Source organism: Apodemus sylvaticus, chromosome 21, assembly GCF_947179515.1.
Source record: "Apodemus sylvaticus chromosome 21, mApoSyl1.1, whole genome shotgun sequence".
Taxonomy (NCBI): domain Eukaryota; kingdom Metazoa; phylum Chordata; class Mammalia; order Rodentia; family Muridae; genus Apodemus; species Apodemus sylvaticus.
Genome location: NC_067492.1, coordinates 38736643 through 38761596, shown reverse-complemented (window position 1 = coordinate 38761596; position 24954 = coordinate 38736643). Strand labels below are relative to the sequence as shown.

The 24954-nt window shown below is 47.4% G+C and overlaps 1 protein-coding gene across 1 annotated transcript in view; it reads left to right on the top strand.

The window, feature by feature from the left end:
• Fto (FTO alpha-ketoglutarate dependent dioxygenase) overlaps window positions 1–23724 on the top strand; it is a 339692-nt gene extending 315968 nt beyond the window's left edge. Inside the window, exon 9 of the mRNA XM_052166101.1 lies at window positions 21592–23724. Within this exon, the coding sequence (XP_052022061.1) occupies window positions 21592–21745 (154 nt within the window). The 3' untranslated portion in view covers window positions 21746–23724. The remainder of the gene's footprint in view (window positions 1–21591) is intronic.
• The last annotated feature ends 1230 nt before the right edge of the window (window positions 23725–24954 follow it).

The window sequence follows — 24954 nt, the reverse complement described above, 5'->3', positions numbered from 1 at the left end:
TGGGCTGCTGAGCCCCGGCCCCTTGAAAGCCGCCCATTATCTCCCCTCCCCCCCTTTATTACAGTGTCCTGGTTGTTGGCAACATGCCCGCTGTTTAAGGTTACTTTCATTAATTAACCGAAAGTTAATTTCTTTGCAAGCGAAATCTCTGATCTCATTATGTTGTCTTTAAAGCTGAAAGCTTCAGGTTTTCTGGTCTCCTTTGATGACACAATAAAAAGCATGCTCTTTATCTTAAGGGAAACTGTCTCCGGGGTTTAATTTAATAGTCCTTGAAATAGTTACAGCACAGCCAGGCAGACTGCAATAATATGCCAGTTCAAGAGAACCTTGGCTTTGTCATGGTTTGAGAGCCTGAGGACTGGTACAGATATGGCCCACAGCAGATCCATTTCCAAACAGAGAGCCTGTCCACCCATTTGACCATGGGTACCTACCCATTAGAGAGCTTTTGGAAAAAGGAAACAGACACCAGGGGCTGTGTTCTCCCGTGTGCCATAGCCCAACCATACTGCTTTCCTGCTTCCTGAAGAGTTGTGGGTTGACATTTTGTCACCCACCTGCCTGGAGTGCATTGGGCAAGCAACAATTTTCAACACTGAGTGTCACCAAGAGTCTGGGGACCTACTGGCCAATCGGTATTCTAGTCTCATTCCTTCCCTATGCTGTGTCCTTGGGCTTGTTAACTAACTTCTGTGATCTGCAGTTTCCTCATCAGTAGATTCAAGTGATTATGTAGACAGTTAAGTGAGGTAGGCAATCTGTAGTGGGTTCTTGAGAGCTCTGTTCTAGTCTTCAGTGACAAATATGTCATACCGAGGGGGTTCTTTCCTGGTATTTCGGCTCACCCGTGCCCAGAGTACCTGTGGGGAGGTGGTCAGATTCTGGAGAGCATGCTTGGTGTGGAATTGATAAGTTGCACTTTGCGTGGCCCCCAAAGGGTCTTTAAAGCCAGGGGCATGAACAGTGTATTCTCCTTGTCTCTCTCAGTTAGCATCATTCTCAGTGATAAAATCGTGTTGCTTTCTGGAGCATTAAATTCAGTTGAGTAGAGAACGGCCCAAATGTCTTTTCAGAACCACCAGGTGTAGGTCACACCAAGGGGACAGAACTCTTCAGGTGGCTCAACTCTCAGGAGCACTCTGGATACATGAAGAAGCCATTTGTATCCCGTTGAGTATAGTGATGTTGCACACACACAGCTGAGATTTATTGAGAGGAGGTAATGGTATGGCCCACACGCTGCTTCGGAGCCCGGGGAGACTGGGCCTGCGTGATTTGCATATGTTCCCTGACCAATTCTTGGAGGAAGGATGCTGTTGTCTCAACTCAAGCAGGGAGAAATCACTTAGGCAGAAAATCCCAGGCCTTGGGAAGAGAAGTCATGTGCCCCCTGGGCCCTTGGCTGAAGTCAAAGGTCCAAGGTAATGTATTGGCAAATATCCTGTCTGCTCTGACTTACCACTTCCCCATGCTTTTAGGCAGAAATATTGTCAATGCTATTGATTAGTCGAGTTGGTAATCCAGTGGGCTCCCTGATGTGCTAAATCTCCTATTTTGGGGTGGCAGTAAGTGTGGGCAGGGCATACACCTCTGCTGGGAGAACTCTAGGCGGTCCTTGCCAGTCTCTGCTGCCTTTGCAGATCGCTGCAGCCTGGCAGCTCCAATTATTCCTTTGGCTGTCACACTTAACCCCTTTCTGAATGATGTTCTCTTAGCTAGCCATTGTTTACAGCTTTAGTTTAGATCTGCAGAAGTGCTGGGACTCTAGGTGTGCTGGCATGCATAGACTTTATTCATTTACCTTTCCGCCATGAGCTCCCGCGCTTCCTCCTCGGGAGCCTCCCTTCGTTCTCCTACATTTGCTGGCAGAAATTACATTTCCTTTCTCCTTGGCCGTTCCCAGACTTTAACCATGCTCAGCCATGTCTGCCCCTTTAGAAGTATATGGCTACTTTATGAGAGGTATATAATTCATGATGTGTAGAGATCCGAGAAAGTCTGGCCTTAGGCCGCCGTGATGTTTTCAGTGGTGCCACATAGGCGCTGGTGCCCATTGGTGGGTAGGGTAGGAATACAGAGCACCCGAGGGAGGGGGGTCTTTTTAAGTGTTTGTTTGTTTGTTTGTTTGGTAGGGTATAAGGATCGTGCATATTCTTAGGAACATATATGGAAGTCAGTTCTCTCCGTCCACTATGTGGAGATGAAGCTCCCATCATCAGGCTGAGTGGCGCACGACTCTGCCAGCTGAGTCATCTCACTGGCCCCGCTCACCATCCTTCAGGAGCTGGCTTCTCACCAGCACGCACTCTCAAGGCTCCCCCAGCCCTGTCGCTGGCACCAAGATGCCCACACATCGGAGTCCCCACCAATTTATCAAGTTCACTGCACTGGCCATCGGTACAAACGATCCAGGATGGCCACTTCAGTCTCCCCCGCAAAGTAACGACAATAAGCCTCCAGGCAGAGCACCTCAGGTCTAATTCAGATTTCTTAAAACTGAAAGCAAATCAGAAATACCTGAGAAATCAGGATCGTAATGGAAGCTCCGAGAAGCCCTTTAACCCGGGCAGGATCCTATAACACAATTATATACAATTTCACACTTGGCTAGAGCTGTTATTTGAGAAAAATAACCATTTTTTTTTTCCTGCTTACACTCAATGAGCCACAAGATCCAACTGCAGAGAAATGCAGGCCGGGTGCCCGGCCAACGTCTGTCTCGTCAGCTGGCTCCAAGGCAGGCCCACCGAAGGATCACAAGAGTTAATAATTGGATCCTGCCCACAGCAACCACACAATTAAGGGCAAGATTAGCAGAGATGAAAAATGCATTGTGAAGATGTAGCGACAGACTGAGAAAACAAGTCAAGTGCTCTGTTGCACAGTCCTAATGATCAACTTTATTACACCAATAATAGAGGAAAAAGGGATTGCCGTGGCGGGGACAGGGCAAATCTTTTCTAATCTGCATTGTCATCCCTACTAAGGCCCACACCATTTGTATTAACCCCTGCTGACAGAGTCACATGACGGACATAATTTCTTATAATTTACCAGCTATGGATCTAACCTTCCCTCATCAAATATTCATAAAGGCAGGATTCTCAATGATTTTCTGTCTCTCTTCATATTTACAGCGTGTTGTCTTCTTCCTTTTTACAGTAATTTGGACACAATTGAAGTCAAATGGAATTAGAGTTAAATGCCTTTAGCAACAAAGGTGCCTAAAAGCGAAGACTTGGGGGGAGGGGTTGTGAACTGCACAGGGTGAGTCCTGTAGCCGCAAGCCCCTCAGCACCCTAGAGGAGGCCACTTAGGAAAGGGCGAGACAGAGCCAGCAGAGAGCTGACACAGGCCTTTTGGGAGGCCAGCTAGGAATGTGCCCGCTTTGCTGTGTAGGCTGCTCCAGGCAGAGTATGGACTGAGAGCCCCAGGCCTTGCCCGGTCCTCAGGGTGCAAGAGAACTCTAGGCAGCCGTGGCCAGACCTTTTTGAGCATGTATGCCCAGGGGGCCCCAAGAAGCATGCCAGGGGCTTCACAGAGGACAAGGAGAAGCCATCCGTACAGTTAACTCAGAAAAGAGACAGAACTATTCCGGAGAGCATTTTGGTAGAAAAGAAAACATCTGTTTCCACTTGCCAGTTTTGTTTTGACAAGTTTTCTTAACAGGCGTGAAGAGGGGAGAGAAGGCGTATACAGTGTTCAGGATTAGAAGCCGGTCCTTCCTACCCCGTTTACCATCTCCCGGGCTGAGCCAACCCCAATCTCATCAACGGACCTTTAGAGACACAAAGTAGATTTTCAAAATAAATCTCCCCTCCAGCATATCTTTATTAACGCCAACAAAGAATGCTGTGGATAAATCTTCGTGATGCCAAAGACTTAATTTTCCTAGTTGACCTGTCCAGATCAGGAATGTGGTTCTCACTGGGTTCCCAGAATTGGTTCCTAGGCTGAGGAACTGGGGACCTCAAACACCTGCCGAGCACCCCCAGCTGCAGAGAGTCAGTTTACGCCTTTCTCTGATCCCAGCCACACAAGCATAATGCACAAATACATTCCCTTTATCAAAGCATAAGCTTTTTAGATAAGAGCAGAGTCCTCTTTGAGCACCCCACTCATGCCCTTGCTCTCCGAGTTGTCACTCCCCACATCTGTACATGTGCATGGGTGGACCCACAGGCAAATAAGTGGCCATTTTGCTGGTAACATCAGTGTCTGGGTTTTTGTGTGTGTGTGTTTGTTTGTTTGTTTGTTTGTTTTAATTAGTTATCTTGTGTTTGGAAATCTTTCATGGCAGAGCAAAACAATACTTCCCCTCCCCTCCCCCCCACCTATTTTACTGTTGCCAGGGAATTTATTCTATGGGTATCCTGCAATTAATACTGTTCTCTTAGCAGTCGGCACTGGTTTCAAGTCAAAATTTGCAGACTCTTGGTATCTGTTTGGAGCTGAAACCATTTGGTAAGACTATCTAACTGTCAAGCGGACTGGTACAGATGCAATTTCAAAGATGTTTGTACTAACCTCATAGTTCAAAATGCTTGTTCCGGGTGAGAATACGAGAGGGTGAGCTCAGAGCCTTGTTAGGTGAGCAGAGTAGGTGAGCACTCGACTTCTGAGCTGTGGTCATGAGGTATTTTGTACCTTAGTGCCCACAAAATAAGTAGGCATTGCAAACTCAGCAGTGAATTAAGTCTCCTTACCTTGATGGTGAACTTTGCGCTGCCCTGGTTGTTAGAATTTCTTGTTACATGGGCTGGTTATGCATGTTGCACTATGTCTCCTGGACTGCAGTTGTCACTTGGAATGCCTTAACCATAGAGAGAGCGTTCCTCTGTGTGCCACTGAGCACTCATTAGCCTTATCTGCAGCACCCACATTTCCAGAGAGGTGCTGCTGGTTGTAGGAAGGGTGGCTTGCCAATCTCGCCTCTTTCTAGAAATCTCGAGAGTTGAATCCCATGCACAGCTTTTTGTCTGAGGTCTTGGGTATCATCCCCTAGCTAGAAGTCTTAGATAGGATTGGAGAAGTGCAAAGACAGCCCCCGCTAAACCCCACACCTCCAACTTGGTTCAAGAGACAAAACGCACACATGACCAGATCCTGTAAGCTTACAGAAGTAGAGAAACTTCCAACCCAAGTGAGTTCAAATCAGATCCTTGAAAGCTTTTAAAGACAGTTCTTGCCAGTTACTTTAGTTTTAGGAACCATCCCCAGGCCGGGTTAGTAGAGAGAGCTTTTGCTGTCATGAAGACCGGAGACTATCAGTGGTACAGTATGGAAAGGAACCAACCAGAGTATGGTAAACTCTAGTCAACTAGTCAATATAAGACAAAAAAGTTAATGGGGGAAAAATACAGATTAATTAGACTTAAGCCAAAGACAGTGCACTTTGATGAATCAGGCCCATATCAGAAAAGTTCATCTTGATTGTTAGCTGCAGGGGACCTGGACTCAACAGGAGCCTCTGAGGGCATTTCCAGAAAGGGTTAACTGAGGAAAGCTGACTTCTTGGAGAGGCCCAAGGCCAGGGGAAGTAAAACGAAAGGTAACATAAGCATATTATATGAGGTTACAAAGACAGTTAGGGAACAGAAAACATTCTGCCTGCTCTCCACTGCAACTGTCTGTCTGTCTATCTATCTATCTATAATGTATGTTTACTTGTTTTATATATGTGCAATTACATATTATATTTTATAATACTGTATTATTATATATAATATATAAAAATAAATTTTACATCCTGACCAGTTTTCCTCCCTCCTCCAATACCTCCTCCCTTCTTTACCCCCTCCTCCCATCCACTTGTCCTCCATTTCTCTTCAGAAAAGGACAGCCCTCCCATGGATATCAACCAGGCGCTCTTCTCCTCTTAAGCCTAGACAGTGTAATCCAGTAGGAGGAAAGGGTCCCAGAGGCAGACAGCAGAGACAGGGACAGCCCTTGCTCCCCCCTTTCGGAGTTCCACACAGAGACCAAGCTTTATGACTGTTAAGTACACACAGCAGGCCCAGGTCAGTCCCATGCAGGAGCCCTGGTTGTTGGTTCAGTCTCTAAGCCCCTGTGAGCCCAGGTTAGTTGATTCTCTGCATTTTCTTACAATGTCCTTGACTCCTCTGCCTCCTACAATCCTTCTTCCCTCTCTTCCACAGGATTCCCCAAGCTCCAATTAGCGTTTGGCTGCAGTCACAGTTCTTAAGAGCCAGTTACCACAGACACCATCCACACATGCATGGACTAAGGGAGAAGGAGCTTCCTGTAATACACATAGTTGGTCATCTTAGAGGTAGCTACCATGAGAAACAGGCGGTCTAGAGGGACACTTTTGTCTCCCTACACTCTCATTACGTCACTAGATTTAGGACTTCAGAGTAACTCAGTGACACTAGAAGGTAGTGATTGATTCACAGGACGCTCTCTGGGGTGGGTCTGTACCTCGCCTGAGCTACCAGAGAAATCTCAGTGTTCCCGTCTGTAAGGTGGAATGCTAACCACACCGGCGTCAGTAGGAGCCGCTGACATGCCACCTGGCACAGAGTAGATGCTCTGTAGATAGAAACAGGAAGACCAGCAGGACCCTGGTCCCTGACCTTGTCACATCCAGGCTGCTAACATCACCTTAAGCCAAGGGACCCACAGATGAGATTAGCTCCTAAGGACAGAGGTTCTATTAAATTTGAAGTCAGGAAGAGCAAGCGTGGTTGTCAGAAATAACCTCACTGAAGAATGAGAAGTCCCTCCTTTCCAGAGAGAGCCTCTTCAGATTCTTTCAGTGGAGTGTTCCCAGTCCTCACTCTCTACCCACAATGGAGAAATAATTCACAGGCCCACTGCCCAAAGACCTCCCCGCTCCTGGAAACAAACTTTATAAATCATTTTAAAAGAGTTAGGGACCACAGTTCCCAGGCACTTCCAGGGGACCATCTTAGAACCAATTAAATCCTGTGCAGGGCATAGCTGCTGTTCTTCCAAATGAATCTCTCCCAGAAGGCCCACGTATAACTGTCCAGAACTTTACCTCTCCTTCACCCTGGGGAGAGCTCACAGGTCTTCCTAATTCCAGGACACAATGCATTCTGTCTTATCTCTATACTAGCCATTGTATTTTTAAATATCTTCTTTTTCTTTTTTTTATCTACACAGTTGGAAAAAAAAACAAAAGCAAAAAGTTGAATGTTTATGGCATCGCTTGAAGGCCAGAGCAAAAGCCATTTTGGAAAGACTGCCTTTCTGGCTTCTCTTCATTCACAGGCAGGCCACTTGCTGGTGCTGTGTCCAAAGCCTAGCCGTGGGACTTACTGCCAGGCAACTCTAGGCGCTGGGCAGCTCTGAGGCAGGCAGCTCTGAGGCAGGCAGCTCTGAGGCAGGCAGCTCTGAGGCAGGCAGCTCTGAGGCAGGCAGCTCTGAGGCAGGAAGTGATGGAAATGAGCAAGGCCGCAGAGGCCGCGGCGAGCAGGCTGAGCGAACTCCCAGGTGTTCTCAACTGCAGAATGTTCTTCCAAAAAGTATAAATTGCAACTTAGCAGTCTGCAGAGAAGCCTGGCTCCCCAGCAGGCCAGGCTCAGGGCAGGAGGTCACAGCAGCTAATCAGGCCTCCCTGCGCCGGCCCGACTCATCGCCCAGGCCTGGCCATTCCCAGCTGCCCGTCTCCTCCTGCCCTGCTTGGAGAGAAGCAGAGCTTCTCTGTTAATCGCCCGGATTTCAGAAGCGGGAAGGTGGCTTGTAATGGCCTCCTGTTCCCAGACTCCTCTCTAATGACACACTGCTCCAGCAGATGTCATCCTTTGATTCCTTATGACCTTCTGGATTTGGGCAAATGAGAAGGTGCCTGGGCTCCACAGTGAGGGCCTCTGGGTGTCTGTGGAGAGTCTGTCATCCACCTCACCCCCTCGTCACTACCAGACATCATGGCAAGGACATGGCCTTGCTCATTTGTCGTGTGGGGGACAACCTTCTTCCCGGAGCCAGAGGCTATGAGCTGAGGTGGCCAGCCCTTCAGTAGTTACCAGATGTAACTCTCCTGCTGTCTCCGCTTGACAGATGAGACAATGCTACTTAAGTGCCCTCCTCAGGGTCACCTCACAAGCAAGCAAATGCTGGACTTGGGAGAACGAGGTCACTCTGAACAGTGAAGCAACTATAGGTTCAAGCTCCCAGGGCCTGGAAGAACACACCCTAGCCCACCATTAGCCAGGGAGCATGACTAGAAGAAAACCTAATGCCTTGAACCCCTTGCCTTGCCCTCCCAGGACCAAACCAGAGAACAGGCTGTCTGACCAGTTAGCCAAAGGTTTGAGGGCCATAGCACTCCCCTAAGGCCATCTCTGTGGCAGTTTCCTTTCTTCCCAAGGTTCCAGAGAACTCTGTTTATAGATAGTGTCCCCCGATGCACATAAAAACCAGTCAGGGATCTTAAGATTCAGATCTCTCTCTCTCTCTTTGAAAAAGTACCTTGCAAGCCAAGTCACTTTTCAAACCAGCCCAGTTCTGGCTCTGAAGCCAGCTCTGGCGTGGAAGGCTAGGGCTGCTTCCTCAACCTGATTCCACAACACAGAAAAGAAAAGCAATCCCACCACAAACTGGATGTGAGCAGAGTTCTGGGGTGGGGACTCGGGGTCACAGGAGGCTTTGGCCAGTCTCTTCTGTCCTGGTGCAAAGGGAACAGGCAATTCATGAACAGTGTGGGCACAGGAAGGCTCAGAATCTAGCCTCCCTCTTAGCTCCAGAGCAGGTGGTGGGAGCCATGGGACTCAAGGAAGATCCTCTGCGCGGTTTACCAGTTCTATGTGAGGGTCGAGCATAGACGCTTCCTCTCATGGAGGCTTTCTGCAAAGCACCAGAGTGAAGGCCTCATAGCCTTCCCATGTAAGACCCTCCAGCAGTTCAGCCCTCGCTTAGGAACAACCCAGTCTTCACAGTGGCCTCTGAGACCCTAGGCTTCACCGACTCCATCTTCAGCCCCCTCCTTCCGCTCCTCCAGCCACCATGACCTAACTTATTCTCTTCCCCATGAAAGTACCTTCCAGAGCTGCCCCACTGACACATGCAGCATCTTCCCATTTGCCCTTTTCTCCACACACTCACCTAGCAGCCTCAGTGCTTGTCTCTACAAACGCTCCGTGTTCCTATTTATTGGCTCCCAGACCATGGCCGAGAAGCCCTGATTCCTCCTCTTGCCCTCACTCCTTCTTTACTGTAGAATCTCAATTTCAGTCAGAAAGAAAGGGACACGGCAGCCACTTTCCAGCCTCCCTTGTAGGCTGGCCTTCCTCGAACGGTGAAGAGGAGCGTACTCCGCTTTCTTCCCTTTCTCCTTCCTGATCAGGACTCTGGTATGGTGTCTGGAACACACTGGGCCTCATCTGTGGGTGGCAGAGCAGAGTATAGAAGTGACAACAGGGTCTTGTAGATCTGTGAAGTGTCTTCCGGGACCCACCCCATCCTGGGCTTCTTGAGTGACAAACTTTCATCTCCCGTAACCATGATAACTCGTAAGTCCTCTTGTAAACAGCCGATGCAGGGGCCACAAACTCAGACCCTTATCTAGTTCACTGCTTGCTCTAGTTCACTTTCGATCGCTATGATTAACATTCTGACCCAAAACCAACTTGGAAGAAAAGGAGGTGCATTTTGGCTGAGCCTTTCCGGGCACCCTCCATCTCAGAGAGAAATCAGGGTGGGACTTGATGCAGAAGCCATAGAGGAACACTGAGTTCATTCCTCCTCTGCTCTGACTTCCCTTCTTCGTAAGAGCTATATCACCAACCACAAGGTTCCCTGCAAAGGAGTAATTCTCTCTAGCCTGCAATGCAGTGACAGCTTAGAGCCCTTTGACTCTAGCTAGTGGTACAGCGGAGATTCCCATGCACATACATTACCTCTGAGAAAACTAGGCCCTGTGTCCAAATACAGCGTTCAGATCACAATGACGGTGGCTGGTGGTACTTCCAATTACACCACAAAAGGAAAATGCTGGAATAGAAAGCGAACCAAGCTCTGGTGCGTGTGACATACTGGCCTTGTGAACTGGAGCGAGGTCCCTAGTTGATTGTCTCTAAATCTGAGATAACAACTCTGTCCTATCCTACCGGTAAGAAGCATGTAAGAGATAGTGTCTGCGGATCTTGGCTCAGAGCTGGGGAGATTCTGAGGGGGTACCTCACCCAACCCCTCGTCATCGAGATGAGCCATGACGTGTTGTCTGAGGTCACAGGGTAAAGTAGTGGCAGAGCGATAACCTGGATTCTCAGACCCACGTTTTCTCCACCGCATCCCCCTCCTGTCCACAGGTAGTAGCGACATTATTACACCACCCTATTCAGCATGCCGCATGTTCTCCATTGCTGCTGACGGGGTTACAAAGCAGGGAGAGAGTCATCTCACCCGAGTAGTTCAGACACCGGGGGTCTTCAAGTCTACTCCAGGCCTGAGACCATAGCAGTGAGCAAAACAGTCAGAAATCCTTCCTTCACAGCAGAAACCCAGAGGGCAAGAGGGCAGGCTAGCACCATCCACAGCAGAGACGGGAGTTCTGCACGGAAGGGCTGACATACTAGTCGCCCGAGCGTGTCCTTGGTCTGCCGAAGGAAGAACAAATAAGCCAGTGTGTATGGAGCCAGAAACTCAGGCACAACAATGGGAAGAGAGAAAACCAGAGAATTAGGGACAAGTCAACAGGAAATGGAGAAGGGCCTCCTAGACCATAGTTGGAATGTTGGCTTTGTAGCCCAGGCTGGCCTCAAACTCTTACTCCTCTTCCTCTGCTCCTCCCAAGGCCCTGGATCACAGGCACTCACTACCATACCCAGGAGGATTCTGACTTTTATACCTGCTAAGTCCATGCAAAGTGTGACTCCGCATCAGAAGTCTGGTATGCCCCCGGTGAGCAGGCACCTCTCTGGTGCCCTCCCCGTCTTCTCAGTAGTCTTAATGTAACCTGTAGCTCAGCATTAGTGTTGGGTGATCCAGAGCTTCCTTCTGCAGGCACTGTGGACTTCTGAGATGTTCCTAGGCCTCAAGTTCCAAATAGGGTTAAAATGGACATGGGTGGGTGCCTCTCAACATCCAAACCCCAGGCAGCAAAGCTGTGGAGACGGATGGGCAGATGGACGGACAGACGGATGGACGGACAGACGGATGGACAGGCGAGCAGATGGGGGAGCCACCAACTCAGATTCTTCTTTACAGATGACAACTCCAGCACTCATCCATAAGTCAGAATGGCTGACTTCCATTTACTAAGCCATTGTCCCTTCCTTGGCTTATCTCTCCAGAGCATGAGTGGATTATGCTCCAGTGTCTGTCTGTCCATCCATCTTTGACTTTGCAGGCAGCCTATGTAAAAACTAGACCCTCTGTGTAAATCAGAATTTTCTCTGATATCTGCTTCTTGCCCAGGGCATGTAGTTTCTAAGTTTGATAAATCAATGGCATTGACTCGCTGGTTTTTATTTTTATAACTATGTTTATTACCCATGTGACAGCTATTATCTGATTCTGACTAAATGGAAATTTTCCAGAGATTTGGAAAATCCTAAGATTTCCAAAGATTTGCAAATCCTAAGGTTTGCAGGAAGAAATGTTTGGGTTTCTTTTTTTCTTTTTTCTTTCTTTCTTTCTTTCTTTCTTTCTTTTTTTTTTTTTTTTTTTTTTGAAATGTTATAAGTGCATCTAAAAACCACACTGACTTAAATTTCTGGTCCTAAGTTATTCTAGAATCTTTCTGAAGTTTGAGACTGTCCCTTGCAACCTTGACTTAGGTTTCAAGCACCAGGGAAGTCATGAAATTGGAAAGGGTTATCTTTTGTCGATCACAGACCTTTGTGGGGTGCTGTGCTGACAGAGGACAGTGGAGAGACCGTATTTTATGGCTGAAAGCAGGGCTTGATCGGACCCAGTGGGGATTTTGTTCCAGTAATTGCATCCAATTGGACCTTCTGCCACGGCGCAGGTACGGCATTAATAACACCCATTAAGTCATATGCCGTGTGCTTTCCCTCCCGATGGCTGAGTCGCTGGCAGAATATATTTTCTTCCAAAGTGTTTGTTTTCATTGTTGCCCTTTAAAAATAATGAGCTCATTCTATTCCCTTGCAAGGAAAGCTATTCTAGCCTGCTTTGAAATTGTATATCTTTTGTCGAGCACATTTCTGCAGTGCGTCCATAGCTTTGTGTACCAGGGAACCCAACCCGGCCTCTCTTAAAGCTTCCAACCAAGTTGCCTCAGACTTGATACATAGAACCACCAACCCATTTGACCTTTATATTGTTACCCCTGAGCAGGTAGAAGTCATGCAGGTTTCAGGTGACCCTATCATGTGACTAGAGATCGAAGGTCAGCAGCTCCTAAATGTTCGCTGTCAAGGTAGTCCATTCATCACTATCATTATGCAACTGACAAGCCGACAAATGAACCTGGGATAAAATTATTCTCAACCTTCTGCCTCCCGGATTTACACCCAAGAGGTGGGCCAAGTGGTCTCACGTATTAAGTGGTTCCATGAGTCTGCCAGCGTCCCTGAAGTAGGGGGAAGTACCTCCAAGAGACCTGTTGGATGCTCTGAACCCTGGAAGGTCACCAGTTGTCTACTTACCAAGCCCAGTTGCTGATCTACAAAAGCTACCCTGTCTCTGGTTTCCTCTGTAATGAGATGAATTCAATGTTCTGTGTGAACACAAAGACATCCTATGTCTCCCTACCCCCATTACATCCCAGCTTTGGTATCTTTGTGGTCCTTTGGGGCAGGTTTACATGGTGCGGTGTTTGTCCTGAATAGCCTGTTCCTAGAAATCACTTATAAAAATTAAGATTCCTGGGACTCTCTTCTGGAGAGTCTGACTTGGGGCTTATGTCCTTGGGAAACTCCTTTTAATAAGACCCCACCCCCAAAACATTCTTTCATGGTCTGCATATTTGAATAGCACAAAGAGCATAAGATTTGGAGTCAGTCAATTCTGGCTTTGAATCCAGATTCTATCATATGTTTGATTATAGACTCTTGAATTGATTTATTAATCTTCTGGGCTTCAGTTTCTTCTTCAGGACAGGAAACTCGAATAGAAAATGGGCAAGGTATTCATACACAGTGTGTATTAGTACTGGCAGCCCTTTATGTTTGCAGTAGAGTTTTTTTGCTGTTCCTTTGGTCTAAAAGTTGTCACCGAAGGAGCAGTGGCAAGGTCTAGAAATAACTCTCTACTTCTCCCGTGGCAACAAAACCCCAGCAGACCTCCGAGGGCCATTTTCAGAGCAGTTCGAGGTGATGTGAGGGTCACCTAGACTGGGCGGAGCTCTGGCCGAGGCAGTTCCACATTAGCCATAGGAGGTTATGACACTCCTCTAGGCCCTGCAGAGTGGAGATGCCTTTGGGCCAAATCGTGACTAGGAAATGTCACTGCCTTAAGATGGCAAGAAGCACTTCCATCCCTCTCTCTTTACCTCCTGATCTGGCCACACTGTCTAAGCACCTTTCTCTGGTAAGAACTTCTGACCCTGCTCCATCAACCACAAACCCTTAGCAAAGAAAGTCTCTTAAAATCCCAAAGTTGAAAACTTCATTGCCCTTTCTCCTTTAAAAACAAAGAAAAAAAATCCTGCTGCTAAACAAGATTCCAACAAACAAGGTAGAGTAAGAAAGATGCATCTTGGCTCATGGTTTCAGAGGTGTCTGCCTAGGTTTGACTGGCCCTGTCCTGTCAGGCCTGCAGTGAAGCAGACATCATGGCAGCAGGAACATCATGCAACAGACTGCTTACCTCATGATGGACAGGAAGCTAAGAGGAAGAGCAAAGAGCTAGGGACATGGCATAGCATTCAGTGGTACACCGCCAGTGAGCCTATGGTCCCTGCAATTGGGAATCCATCAGTGGTTCAATTCATTGATTGGGTCTTCATCCTCATGATCCAGTCCCTTCCCCTTCCAACACTGTACCTCTGAAATCAGGCCTTCAACACACAAGCCCTTGTGTGTATATTTCATATTCCAAAGCTTGTCACTCATAGTTACTGGGGGATGTAGGGCTAGTGTTATTTTTTTCAGACAAATATGGGTCACCTACATTCTGGAGAAAAGATTTGGGACCTCTGAAAACTACCTTGTATAGGAAATGCCAATTGAGTCTCAAGACAACCCAGTTCCAGGGGCTGGCTCTTCCCAGCCACTTCCTTCAGCCATGACAGGAAAGTACCACAGCACTCCATGCTCTCCATCTTCACAGACAGTGCTGTCTGTGCTAAGCAGCCTCTCTGTCTCTCGGGACAATGGCTGCTTAGCATTCGGAGCCATCTTCTTGGTATCAAAAGTGTTTTGGTATACAGAAGTATTTTTGGCATTCAGGAGTATTTCTGGTATATTTGGTGTTTGGAGTCCTTTTGAAAGCATCCATACAGCCTTGTTTATTAAATTCCTCCTTTGTGAGGTCCAGACATAGTCTATATAGGATTTAAGCCCAGGTACACGTGGCTATGTCTAAAAAGTACTGACTGCTAAAAAGGTATGCTGAGCTGAAAGGAAGAACGATGGCCAGTGGGCCAAGGCTGGGACTCCTCCCTCACACGCGTGTTGACTTCACAGATCTGAAAACACCAATGTGACAACCTGGGGGGTGGGGTATGTGTGAAAAGCCATGCCCCTTGCTGATTCAATTCAATTAGGAGCCACTTCTGTCTTAGATAAGCGAGTGATGTAAGGCTGTAGTGCTCATGTATAAGATCACCTTTACAAAGCAGACGGTCATGGGGGCTGTAACATAGGGGAGCTCATTGTGTGTAGCATTGTCCATAATGTCAGAATAGCAGTAACAGAAATCTAGAACGAGGGTTTGGAGTGTCAAGGCTAAGCATGTGTTTGGGTATATGTGTATAAATATACATATATGTATACATGTATGTATACATATACATAAGTATACGTATACATATGTATACATGTATGGATATACACACATATATGAGAGACATATACATGGCTCAGTAACTCAGGCTAGCTTTGAACTCACAATCCTTCCACTTTTTCTTCTTCATGCTAGAATCATAGGCATGCCAGAACCTGTAGAAGTTTGGTCATGGTTCTTCCTCCAGCCCCCATGCTCCCAGAAAGAAGACTCGGACTCGAAGTTTCTTTACAAATACCTTGGCCACAATGAAATGTCCCAGCGTCCTTTTCAATAATGGTTTTAAGGTGGACAACATGGAAAGTCCCTTAAACTGTGCGTGTGCAGGGACCGAGCAGCCGTGCTGTAGAAATGCTGCGTCACCCTCTGGCAGATAGGCGGACTCTCGTTGTTCAGAGACGCTGAGTCGGATAGGTATTTTCATAGGCACGCTGATCTCCGTCCTTGGAAGCCTCAGGCCTTTGAGGAAGCTGTGGCTATTTCAGTCACAGTCCTGCTTTCTTCATGCAGCGCCAGATACCTGGGCTTTGTGGGTTAGTGGGCTATCCCCAGTGCTTCTTCCCTGAGGTCCTATAAGCCTCGAGGCTGGTGTGTATCATGAGAGACTGTTTTTGGAAATGGCTGGGATCCTAGAGCAGTCTTCCTGCTAACTTTAGCCAGAGTGACCATCACCTCCCCATTGTAGGTGAAAATTTCAGGGGGATTCTGACTAGAAAAACATACTTCATTAGTTGTTTACTACTTTAAACTTGTCTTGCTTTTAAAAGCATCAATTACTTTTTAAAAAAATTTCAAGTGCTAAGAGCCTTCCTGCATAACATTGCATCATCGGCTGCATTTTTAAACGAGGATGTGTGCCTTGTAGGAGGTGGTCTGTTGGCATGATCACAGTTGTGTGTACTTTCCATGCTGTGGCGGGCCTCGTATGCGTGACTTGACTTTGTCTCCTCTAACCCAGCAGAGCAGAGGACCATGCACTTCATGTAACAGCAGAGAAACCCAACCCGGGAATTTGAGATATGTTCTCAAGGTCACCCCGAGGCTATAATGAGACAGGACTACTGCACTTGAAGGATAAGCAGGTTATTTCTGTAGATAACACCAGTAAGAACTTCAAAGTCCTGAGGATGAAAAGAAAGAAAGGTGAGGTCATTCAGTCATTTGTTAGAGCAAGACTCCTAGAAATAAGAAAAAAATGTTCACGCCTCTCACTCCCAACACACACACACACACACACACACACGAGTTTAAACTGTCCTGTAGATCTCAGTTTGGCAGGAATAGTAGTTGATAAACAGCATCCATTTTGATCAAAATGGAAATCCATGATAAAGATAGGATGTAATACAAAAGGCAGCTGCTTTTGCTCAGGGTCTGGGCCCACCCAGCTTCTTCTGCCTGTCTCCGGTTAGCCTAGGATAAGGCAGGCCTCATGCAAACAGGAATCTAGACACCAGCCCCTACCATCTCTCACAGCTCTCTGCAAGGGGGTGCAGGGTCGGGGGACCACAGCACGGGGTACTGGACTTTGAAACACTGGACTGTAGTTCCTGTCCTCGGGGCTTGCTTTCCTCTTTCCCAGTAAAGAACTCTTGTTTAGTGGTTCATTTTCTTGTCTCTCCTTGGCTTGCGCTTGATAGTACTTCTCCATGAAGTTCGTGTGTGTCTTTAACTTGTCCATCTTCACGAGTCTATCAGTTTTGAACCTTTATCATTGTCTGGAGAGTATCGGAAGTGTTACCTGCCCTCCTCTATTTGTTGCAAAATTTAGGGACAAGGAAGATGACCATATGTGTTTTCTTAAAATCAATGGCCAGCACATTACTGTAAAACCTATTGATTAAAAACACAAAGTATAATGTTGGTCATTTAGTCGGTGAAGTGACACGATAAGGGAAGAAATTTATCCTCTGGCTTTTGCATTAACCTTTATTGACTGCTTGCATACCCATAATTAACACACACTTTAGCTAAAGTGGTTAATTTTAGCTCGGTGGCCAATGTTCACTAATGTAGCTGCCATCTTGATCGCCCAGCTGTGAGTGAAGCCCTGGGGGAAATCAGTGAGTTCTACCTCAGGGTGGGGGCTGCCGGACTCTGGACCAGCCAGCTTCCTGCTCTCACACCAGGCCCTGGAGAGAGAACCGTCCTGAACAGCAGAGAGCCCTGAGGGTGCCCCTTTGAGTGAGTTAGGGGAAGCCAGGGGAATCTGGAAAAGAGGGCTGAAGGGCTTATAGATTAGGGAGGGGAGCTGTTCGTTCGTTTGTAGGTTTTTTTTTCCTTTCCACGAAGTGTTTCAAGAGAGGGGCAGGATTTTCTAAGTAGATTCATGTGTAGTTGCTAACTCCAGAAGCACCCCAAAATGGAGTTTTCCCCCATAAGATATGAGAATGGCTGTTAGAAGCTGTGGCCTCCATGCTGGGTAGCTACAGACAGTAAGAGCTGGGAAGAACCCTAAGTTGGGTAGGATCTCCTAGATGGTCTGGAAGGAACATCTCGCTCTGGCCATGAAAACTGTCTCATTTCCTAGCAAAGGCCCTTAAGTTCCTAGTTTCAAACGCAGAGAGTTTGCGTGCAGGGTGCACAGTATCAGCAGCACTGTGGATGCATGGTAGGGTCTTGTAAGACGTGAGCAGTGGCTGAGGTGGTAAGAGGGTCTGGCATCATCAGATTCTTTGGGTTGCAAGTAACAAAAACCCTACATCAGACAAAGTCTTGAGAACATGCAGTGTGCAGAGACTTAGCCCCTGTGAGCCATCTCCAGCAGACAATATGGTTTGGAACCCTGCCTCTGGTGGCAGGGAAGCAAAATGACTGCAGAAGGTCAGGGCTGCACAGAGCAGAAGAGAAAGTATTTTCCCTCAGCCCCTGCTTCAGACCTCAGATCGATTCTGGTTTTATCCAGATTGAGTTACATACCTCTCCTAGCCATGCTGTGTCACAGAGAGAAGGTGCTAATCACATCGCCATGCCTGGCATCTCTAAAATTCATCTTAAGTCACTCAGAGCTCCTCCCTTGTGCGAGGGACTGAGGTAAAGGGTAGACATGCTAAGAAACAACCCAGCTTGGGTTCCTGTGAATGACAAATCCACCTGAAGCAGCCGCCTTGGGAGGCCTGAAGCAGTGCCCTTCCTAATGTGGGCGGGTAGCTGCTGGTCCTTCCGGGTCTGTGCCCTGTAGTCAGCCACCAGGAGCTTGCAGCAGCTTGGCTGGGTCAGCCACAGGCTGTTTGATTCAAGTCAACAAGGACTGTGCCGAGCTTCCCCAGAGAAGCTGAGGGAGTTTGGAAGGAGGAGAGAGGCACAGTGTGGCATGCAGGACTCTGATGGCATCTCTTGTCCCTCACTGGCTCTCGTGGTGGCTGTAATGATAGCGGTGACATTTAATAGTTACTGAGCTGTGTGCTGGTGGTTTTCCAAACACTGTCTTCGTTCATTCATTTAGTCACCACAAACCAAAATCAGAGTGTTATTAAAACAACAACCTATAGGGAATAGTTCCCAGATTCCTTAGGCATGCCTGAAATAATGGTTAACAACAACAACAGAGGCAGTAGTAATAATAATAATAATAATAATTAATAATAATAATAATAATACTTTTTCTGGGCATGTATGCAAAGATAAATTTAAAGATAGGCACAGAAAAAGATGAGCACCAGTAACTAATAAAACAGAAGCATTTTAACAGAAGCTGCAGTAGAAATTAGATGAATTTGAGTTGTCCCTCTCAAAACACCCCATGCTGTGGTCACCCTGAGGGTAGTACTGTGAGGTATCTGCCATGACAGCCAGGCTGAGGTGGGTGACACTGACCTGATGCTTTGGTGTGGCCTCAGGCCATTGCTGACCTTCTGTCATTATGTCAGGAGGATTGTCTGCCTTCTGGGACTCCACATGGTGATGGTGTGGTCCAGGTGGCTCCCACAGCGTGCTTGCATGGTTCCGAGGGACATGGGTGACTCATATCCGGGGTGGGACACGGGGTCCCATCACCCTGATCAGAACCGTGCACAAATGATTTCTAGAATGCTCCATTGGTTGACTGTGGGTAACTGGAAACCAGTGCACAGATAGCAGGACTCCTGGTCCACTGGCTGTTGCTCTCAGTTCCGTCATCACTACTAGACAGACAGGAACCCACAGCTCCGTAAGATAAAGAACTGCCCAGATGATATGTCCCCTAGAAGCAGTATCCCCAGAGGACACACCGTGACCGCAGCAGGCAGGAATGATATAAACAGGAGCCACAGTAGCAGCTGAAAGGGCACAAGCCCCCAGATCACCCTCCGCCCACCCTTCCACAGTCTGCTCGAACCCTGAACCAGACTGTAGCTGGGGGTGGGCAGGAGTCACTGCTCAAACACGAATCCTTCCTGAGCCCTCTTGCTGGCCACTGAGAGAAGAATTTTACAGCAATCTTAAAATCTCAGAGAAACTCAACAACGGTTCTTTTCCCAACCCATATGAAGTCAGTGGCTATGTATGTATGCATGTATGTATGTGTATATATGTATTTGAATGTATGTATGTATGTATATGAATGTGTATATGTATGTATATGAATGTATATGTGTGTGTATATGAATGTACATGTGTGTATATGAATGTATATGTGTGTATGTATACGTGTGTGTACGTATATATGTTTGTGTATATACACACAGCTCCAAGCCTGCCAGAGGCTATATGGCTCCCTCTCCAGCCACCCTTGGTGAAAACAGAGGCAGCAAGCTGGGAAGCAGCTTGCCCAGAAGCACAGCCAAGCGCGCGTGGCCTTGGGATGCTTGCACAGGCCAGCGTGCATACAGCCCTGCCGTGGGTCTGAATATTTTTAATCCTTTCTCAAAGCGAGGAGGCAAAACCATTTGACAGCTGAGAAAGCATCTCTATTGACTTTTTACAAACCTTATGATATTCTAGGTGGATCGACACTTATCACAGGCCTTTAATCTGCCAAGCAGGATAATATGTGCAAGGATAATTTATCCACTGTGAGATTGAAATGCTCAATTTGGAATAACTTTCCCTACCCAGTAAATTGAGCATTACTCTGCGATTCGGAGGCCGGGAGAAAGCACAATTTAAAAAGCTTTGCTGGGTCCCTTTGTAATTAGTCGCAGCTTCCCTTGAATATTAACTCCCCCTCGCCTTTTCCAAGTGATTTAGAGACTGTCACAGGAGCTGCACCCTGAGAAGGGTGGTAGCAAGGGACAGGCTCCAGCAGCCCTGGTGAAGCAGGCCGCAGAGTGAGCATGCCCTCTGCCCCTCCACACCGCGGGTGCTGGTGAGCACCAACACTTGAATATTTATGCTAAGAGGATTGTCAGACTCTGCTTCTGTTGCTTTAATTCTTGTTTTAAATAAATAATGAGAACGTTTAAACACATTACTCTTCTTGGGGCCCCGAGGTCAGCTAATCTTATTATTTATGAAGTGGTGTGCTACATAAGAGTACTTAGTGCATGTTAACAGACGCTATTATCAGGGTCTGATGCAGAGAGCAGAAGATATATTGGAATGTTACGTGTAATGTACGACGGATTGAGTGCATAGGATGCCGGTATAGCAATTAACCACATTTGAAAATAGGTGTAAAGCTGAAGTATGCTTTCCCCTGGGAGTCTCCTCACCATTAATAATCCCCTAGAGAAGACATGGCTTTTCACAAGGATGTTACCCAGTCCTATGACTTGGAGTGGGCGTGGTCACTCTTCAACTGACAGCGACAGGGAGGGCAGGGATGGGGCACCGGCACAGCTGTGGAAACACAGGTCTGGTGCGTACGCTCTGCCTGTAAGAAATCATTCATTACTTGCTACATCTGTGTCTTTTTTTTTCCCATGACCCTTATTTTTCAGATAACTAGAGCTGAAGCCAAAGTATTCCCCAAGCCCAATTTTAGATGAGCTCTACCTCTCCAAGAGGGTGGAGCCTCACTTGTGAGGATGTTACCCCAACTTTTTCCTACCAGGCTATAATTTAGCTGCATATGATAATTAATTTCTCTACTATTGATGAATAATCCATTTAATAAAAACCGTGATTTAAGTGTTTTCCTTGGGGACTAACTCTTGCTAGCCTCTTAATTTAATTTTGTGGAAGTTTCTCCACCTATTCATCAGTGGAAATGATTATTAACCTCTATTTGCATATATCCTTATAAACCTCTCTCTCCTTGGAGTGCCTTTTCTCTGAGCCCAGCAAGCTGGGACACTTGTAAATCTCCAGGATCTCCAAAGTCAATCCTGGTCTGTAATATTGTTTAATCTATTCTTGGACGTTTTAATGCAGTAAATTCAATTTAATCTTTCCCAGTAATCTAGTAATACATCGAAATCCCACAAACATTTAAATCTGATAATGGCTTAATCACACACTTTAAATAACTGTTGAGATAATGAAAAAATAATTCACCATTTTAAAGGCAGAGTAACTCAATTTCCCTGGTGATTGGCTTTCCCGAAGCCACTGGAGATAATACAAAGCTGGGAATTGGAAAAACTTGACGCTCTGGCACTCGGAGAGACGGTTTTTCCTCAGAAGTGTGTTCCTGTGCCTCACAGCGCTGTGCGTTCACCTCCACGGCCCCAGCCGTGCACTCGCCAGCGCCATTCTGCACACTTCCCAGAAGCCTGGGGCTTCCAGAACCTCCCCCAGTGGACTAACTACCTGCTTTGCTTCTCCTAGATGCCAGTCCCGAGTCGTCCGGAATTTACCAGCACAGCAGAAGCCAGAGTGCCGGCCATATTGGGAGAAGGATGACCCTTCCATGCCTCTGCCCTTTGACCTCACAGACGTGGTTTCCGAGCTCAGGGGCCAACTTCTGGAAGCAAGATCCTAGAGGAAGCACAAGTCTTAGGTGGAGAAGGAAAAGATATCTTTGGCTTTCCTCCCCAAACCTTGGACAAGAGTAGTTGTAGACTCCTCTCAACCCAGAGGTTATAGGACCTAGGTTCCAATTCAAAACAGCTAGAGAACACAGCCCACAGATACTGAAATGTTGAAAAGTTACTGTGTTTTAGTCTGATTTGGTGTTAAATTAGAGCACCCTTCCCTCCCACCAAATATTCTTCACTCATTTTTCCCTCCTTGGGAGCCCCTTTGTCCCCGAGACAGCAACGGGGATGAGCTAAGCCCGAGACAAGCCTTGCCTGCTTTCCTCCTTGGCTAGCCACCTCAGAGACTGGAAGGAGACCTAGCCATGGGATGACAGAACCAGAGACATCCATCCACGCTTCTCACCGTGGCCTCTAGTGGTTAGACCATCCAAGATGGCAGCCGGTGGCTCACCCTGGCTGCACAGACATAGATTCAGCTCAATTGTAGTTAGAACTCCATTCTTCAGTTGCCCTGGCCGCGTGCTGGTGACTGCGGATTTCGTGATTCATATGCATGAGCCGCCATTCATCCAGTTTTCTGTAGTGGCTAAAACATGGAGGAAAGCAATGAAAAACAGTCACCACAGTCACCTCTTCCCTCCTCTGAGAGGGAAGGGGCCGTGAGCCCTGTACACTGCACACCGGAAGAGGAGGAAGCTACAAAGGAAACGGCCACATCCTGTCTTTATGGGGCTTCCCTGATCCAATGACAGAGGCCAGTCCTGTAGACACTATTCTGTGGAGCTAATGTTTCTCCTAGAATCCCCCACTCATAGGTACTGACAGGTAGCATGGGGACTTGAAGGACCCAACCCAGTGATGCCAGAGCATCAGAGAGACCATGGAGAGATGTTAAGCCTGCACTCTGATTTCAAAGTGCTAGGATTAAGACCCATCCCACCACTCGCTCTGTGACCTTTGCATGTCCTTGGGTCTCAGTTTTCTCATCTGTACCGTGGGAGGTGCCAAACAAATGCCAATTCCTAACATGAAGATGACATGATAAGACCTAGCTACCGACCTAGAGTAATTTCCAGCATACTGCTTAATATCCAATACGTACCAGTGTCGCTATGTGAGCTGACCCGGAAGAAGACATCTTCCTCCCCATAATCTGCAGCCTTTTGCTGTCTGTGTCTCGTGGCCTGTGTCTTTCTCTGGTGACCTGAGACCTTTTGGTGGCTGAAATGTTGACAACAGTTAGCCCATGATTCTCATGTATTATTGGCCGAGACCTTCTCCATTTGGAATGACACAACATAGTGGTGTTTTTTTGCTGCAGCTACGATTCCATTTAAGGTACCTTCCTGCCTAGTTAGCCACAGAAGCTGTACTCCACAAGCAGCTAGGATTTCCTGGTACAGGAACCCAAGTCTCTCAGACTCTGATCTCCTCCCCTTTGTCTCTGAGCCAGGACTTCATCAGTAGAGAGGTGAGGTACGTTCTCACAGGGTAAAAATGGAATGAATGATCTAAGTAAGGGTATAGGTGGCTTCAGATGTCACAGGCTGGCCCATCACCCCCATCCCCAGCCATCTGGCTCTGTGGTTTATTAGGCCCCGTGATATGTCTTTGTTCTGTTTCATTGGGTGTCAAAATTAAAAATTAGGAGATTCCACATAAAGTAAAAATGTCTGCATTCTCTTTAGAAGCCAGGATACCTGTGAGCCCCTGGGTCTCCATAATCGCATGGCGGTGGCTTGGCAGTGTCTGTGACCTCTGTGCTCTGCTATGACCCCGCTACTCCCTGTCACCATTTTGTAAACCTGCTCCCCAGCAGTGCTGTCTAAACTTGCTTGCTCACATCCTGTAGTAGAAAGCAGTAGCATCGAGTGCTCAGTCTGTGTCCCTCCCACTGAACTGTGTTGTTCATGGTCTGCTTGTGCTGCCGTGCTGTGTGCATCTGTTCGTACAATAAAGAAATAAAAGATGAGAAACCCAAGAGTGTCTTCGCTTTTCTCTTTCCATGCCAGTGTGGGCTGGCCTTGCTGGGTGGGTGAAGGCGCTTCTCAGATCTTCCAGTTGTACCCACAGGCCTTCATGGCTGACAGGTTGCAGGTCACTAGAGAAAAGTGGTCTAAAAGATGCATTACCCTGGGGGGTGGGGGCAGCTTTTGGCCTTCCTCTCTCCAGACTTCCTTTCTCCAGGACTCTAGGGAGTCCTAGAGTTGATACTACCACCAATCTCTGTCTGCCAGGGTACAGAGTGACCACTTAGGGATCTATACTGTCATCAGGAGATGGTCAAGAACCCAAACTGTGACAGGAGCATTGTAGATGTTTGTGCTTGGAACAGAAGCAACTAGGTGGCCATGGTGACCAGTAACAGAAGAGAACTGGTAGATTCTCCAGGGGTGGGAGGGAAGACCTTTCCGGAAGAGGAGAGAGCAGTCCCAAAGATGTTGATGCTGGCTGGCTTCAAAAAAAAAAAAAATGGAGGGGTTTTGTGGCCTGGGCAGAGGAACCCAAGAGAGTCCTACCATCCCTGCTAGAGCAGAGATGGAAGCCATGTTCCCTGGGCAATGTGGAGGACTTCCCACAGGGCAGGTAGGGACCACTTGATTCAGCCATCACTGTGACGCACGCACGCCTGGATTCTAAGGGTCACGGGGCAGAACAGGCTCAGCTCCAGGGACAATCTTGGCAGCCAGAAGTTCCACGTGGTGGGAAGGGCAAAAGCTGTTGCCTTCAGGGTGCAGGGCTCACGCCAAGTAGCACCCACAACAGCCCTTCAATTCCTGTTCTAACCAGCAGCCTCCTGCCTGACGGAGGTTTCTACACATAAAGAAGTGGGGTCATGGCATGGCTTGTGACACAATTTTAGTAATAAGCTTCTAAATCCATCACTAAGTGAATTGAGGAGTGCCAGAAGAGATTGCTCGAGCCCTGCCTAATGCTGGGGGTGTGGGCTTTGTGTGTGTTTCCAGGGAAGGTATTTTCCAGTGCAACTTTTTTTTTTTTTGCCTGCTCTAGTTAAGGCTGATTTTACCATTGGGCAAATTGCATATAGTTGGATCCATGCCACGCTAAATACTGTTTATTCTGTGGATCTGTCAGAGGCCAGCACATGGAAGACAAGGGGATTCTGATTTGAAAAGGCAATTCTCATCCAAACAGGTTCAGATGGAGCGAAGCGGCGCGGATTAAAAGGCGCTGAAGTGGTAATGCCGTT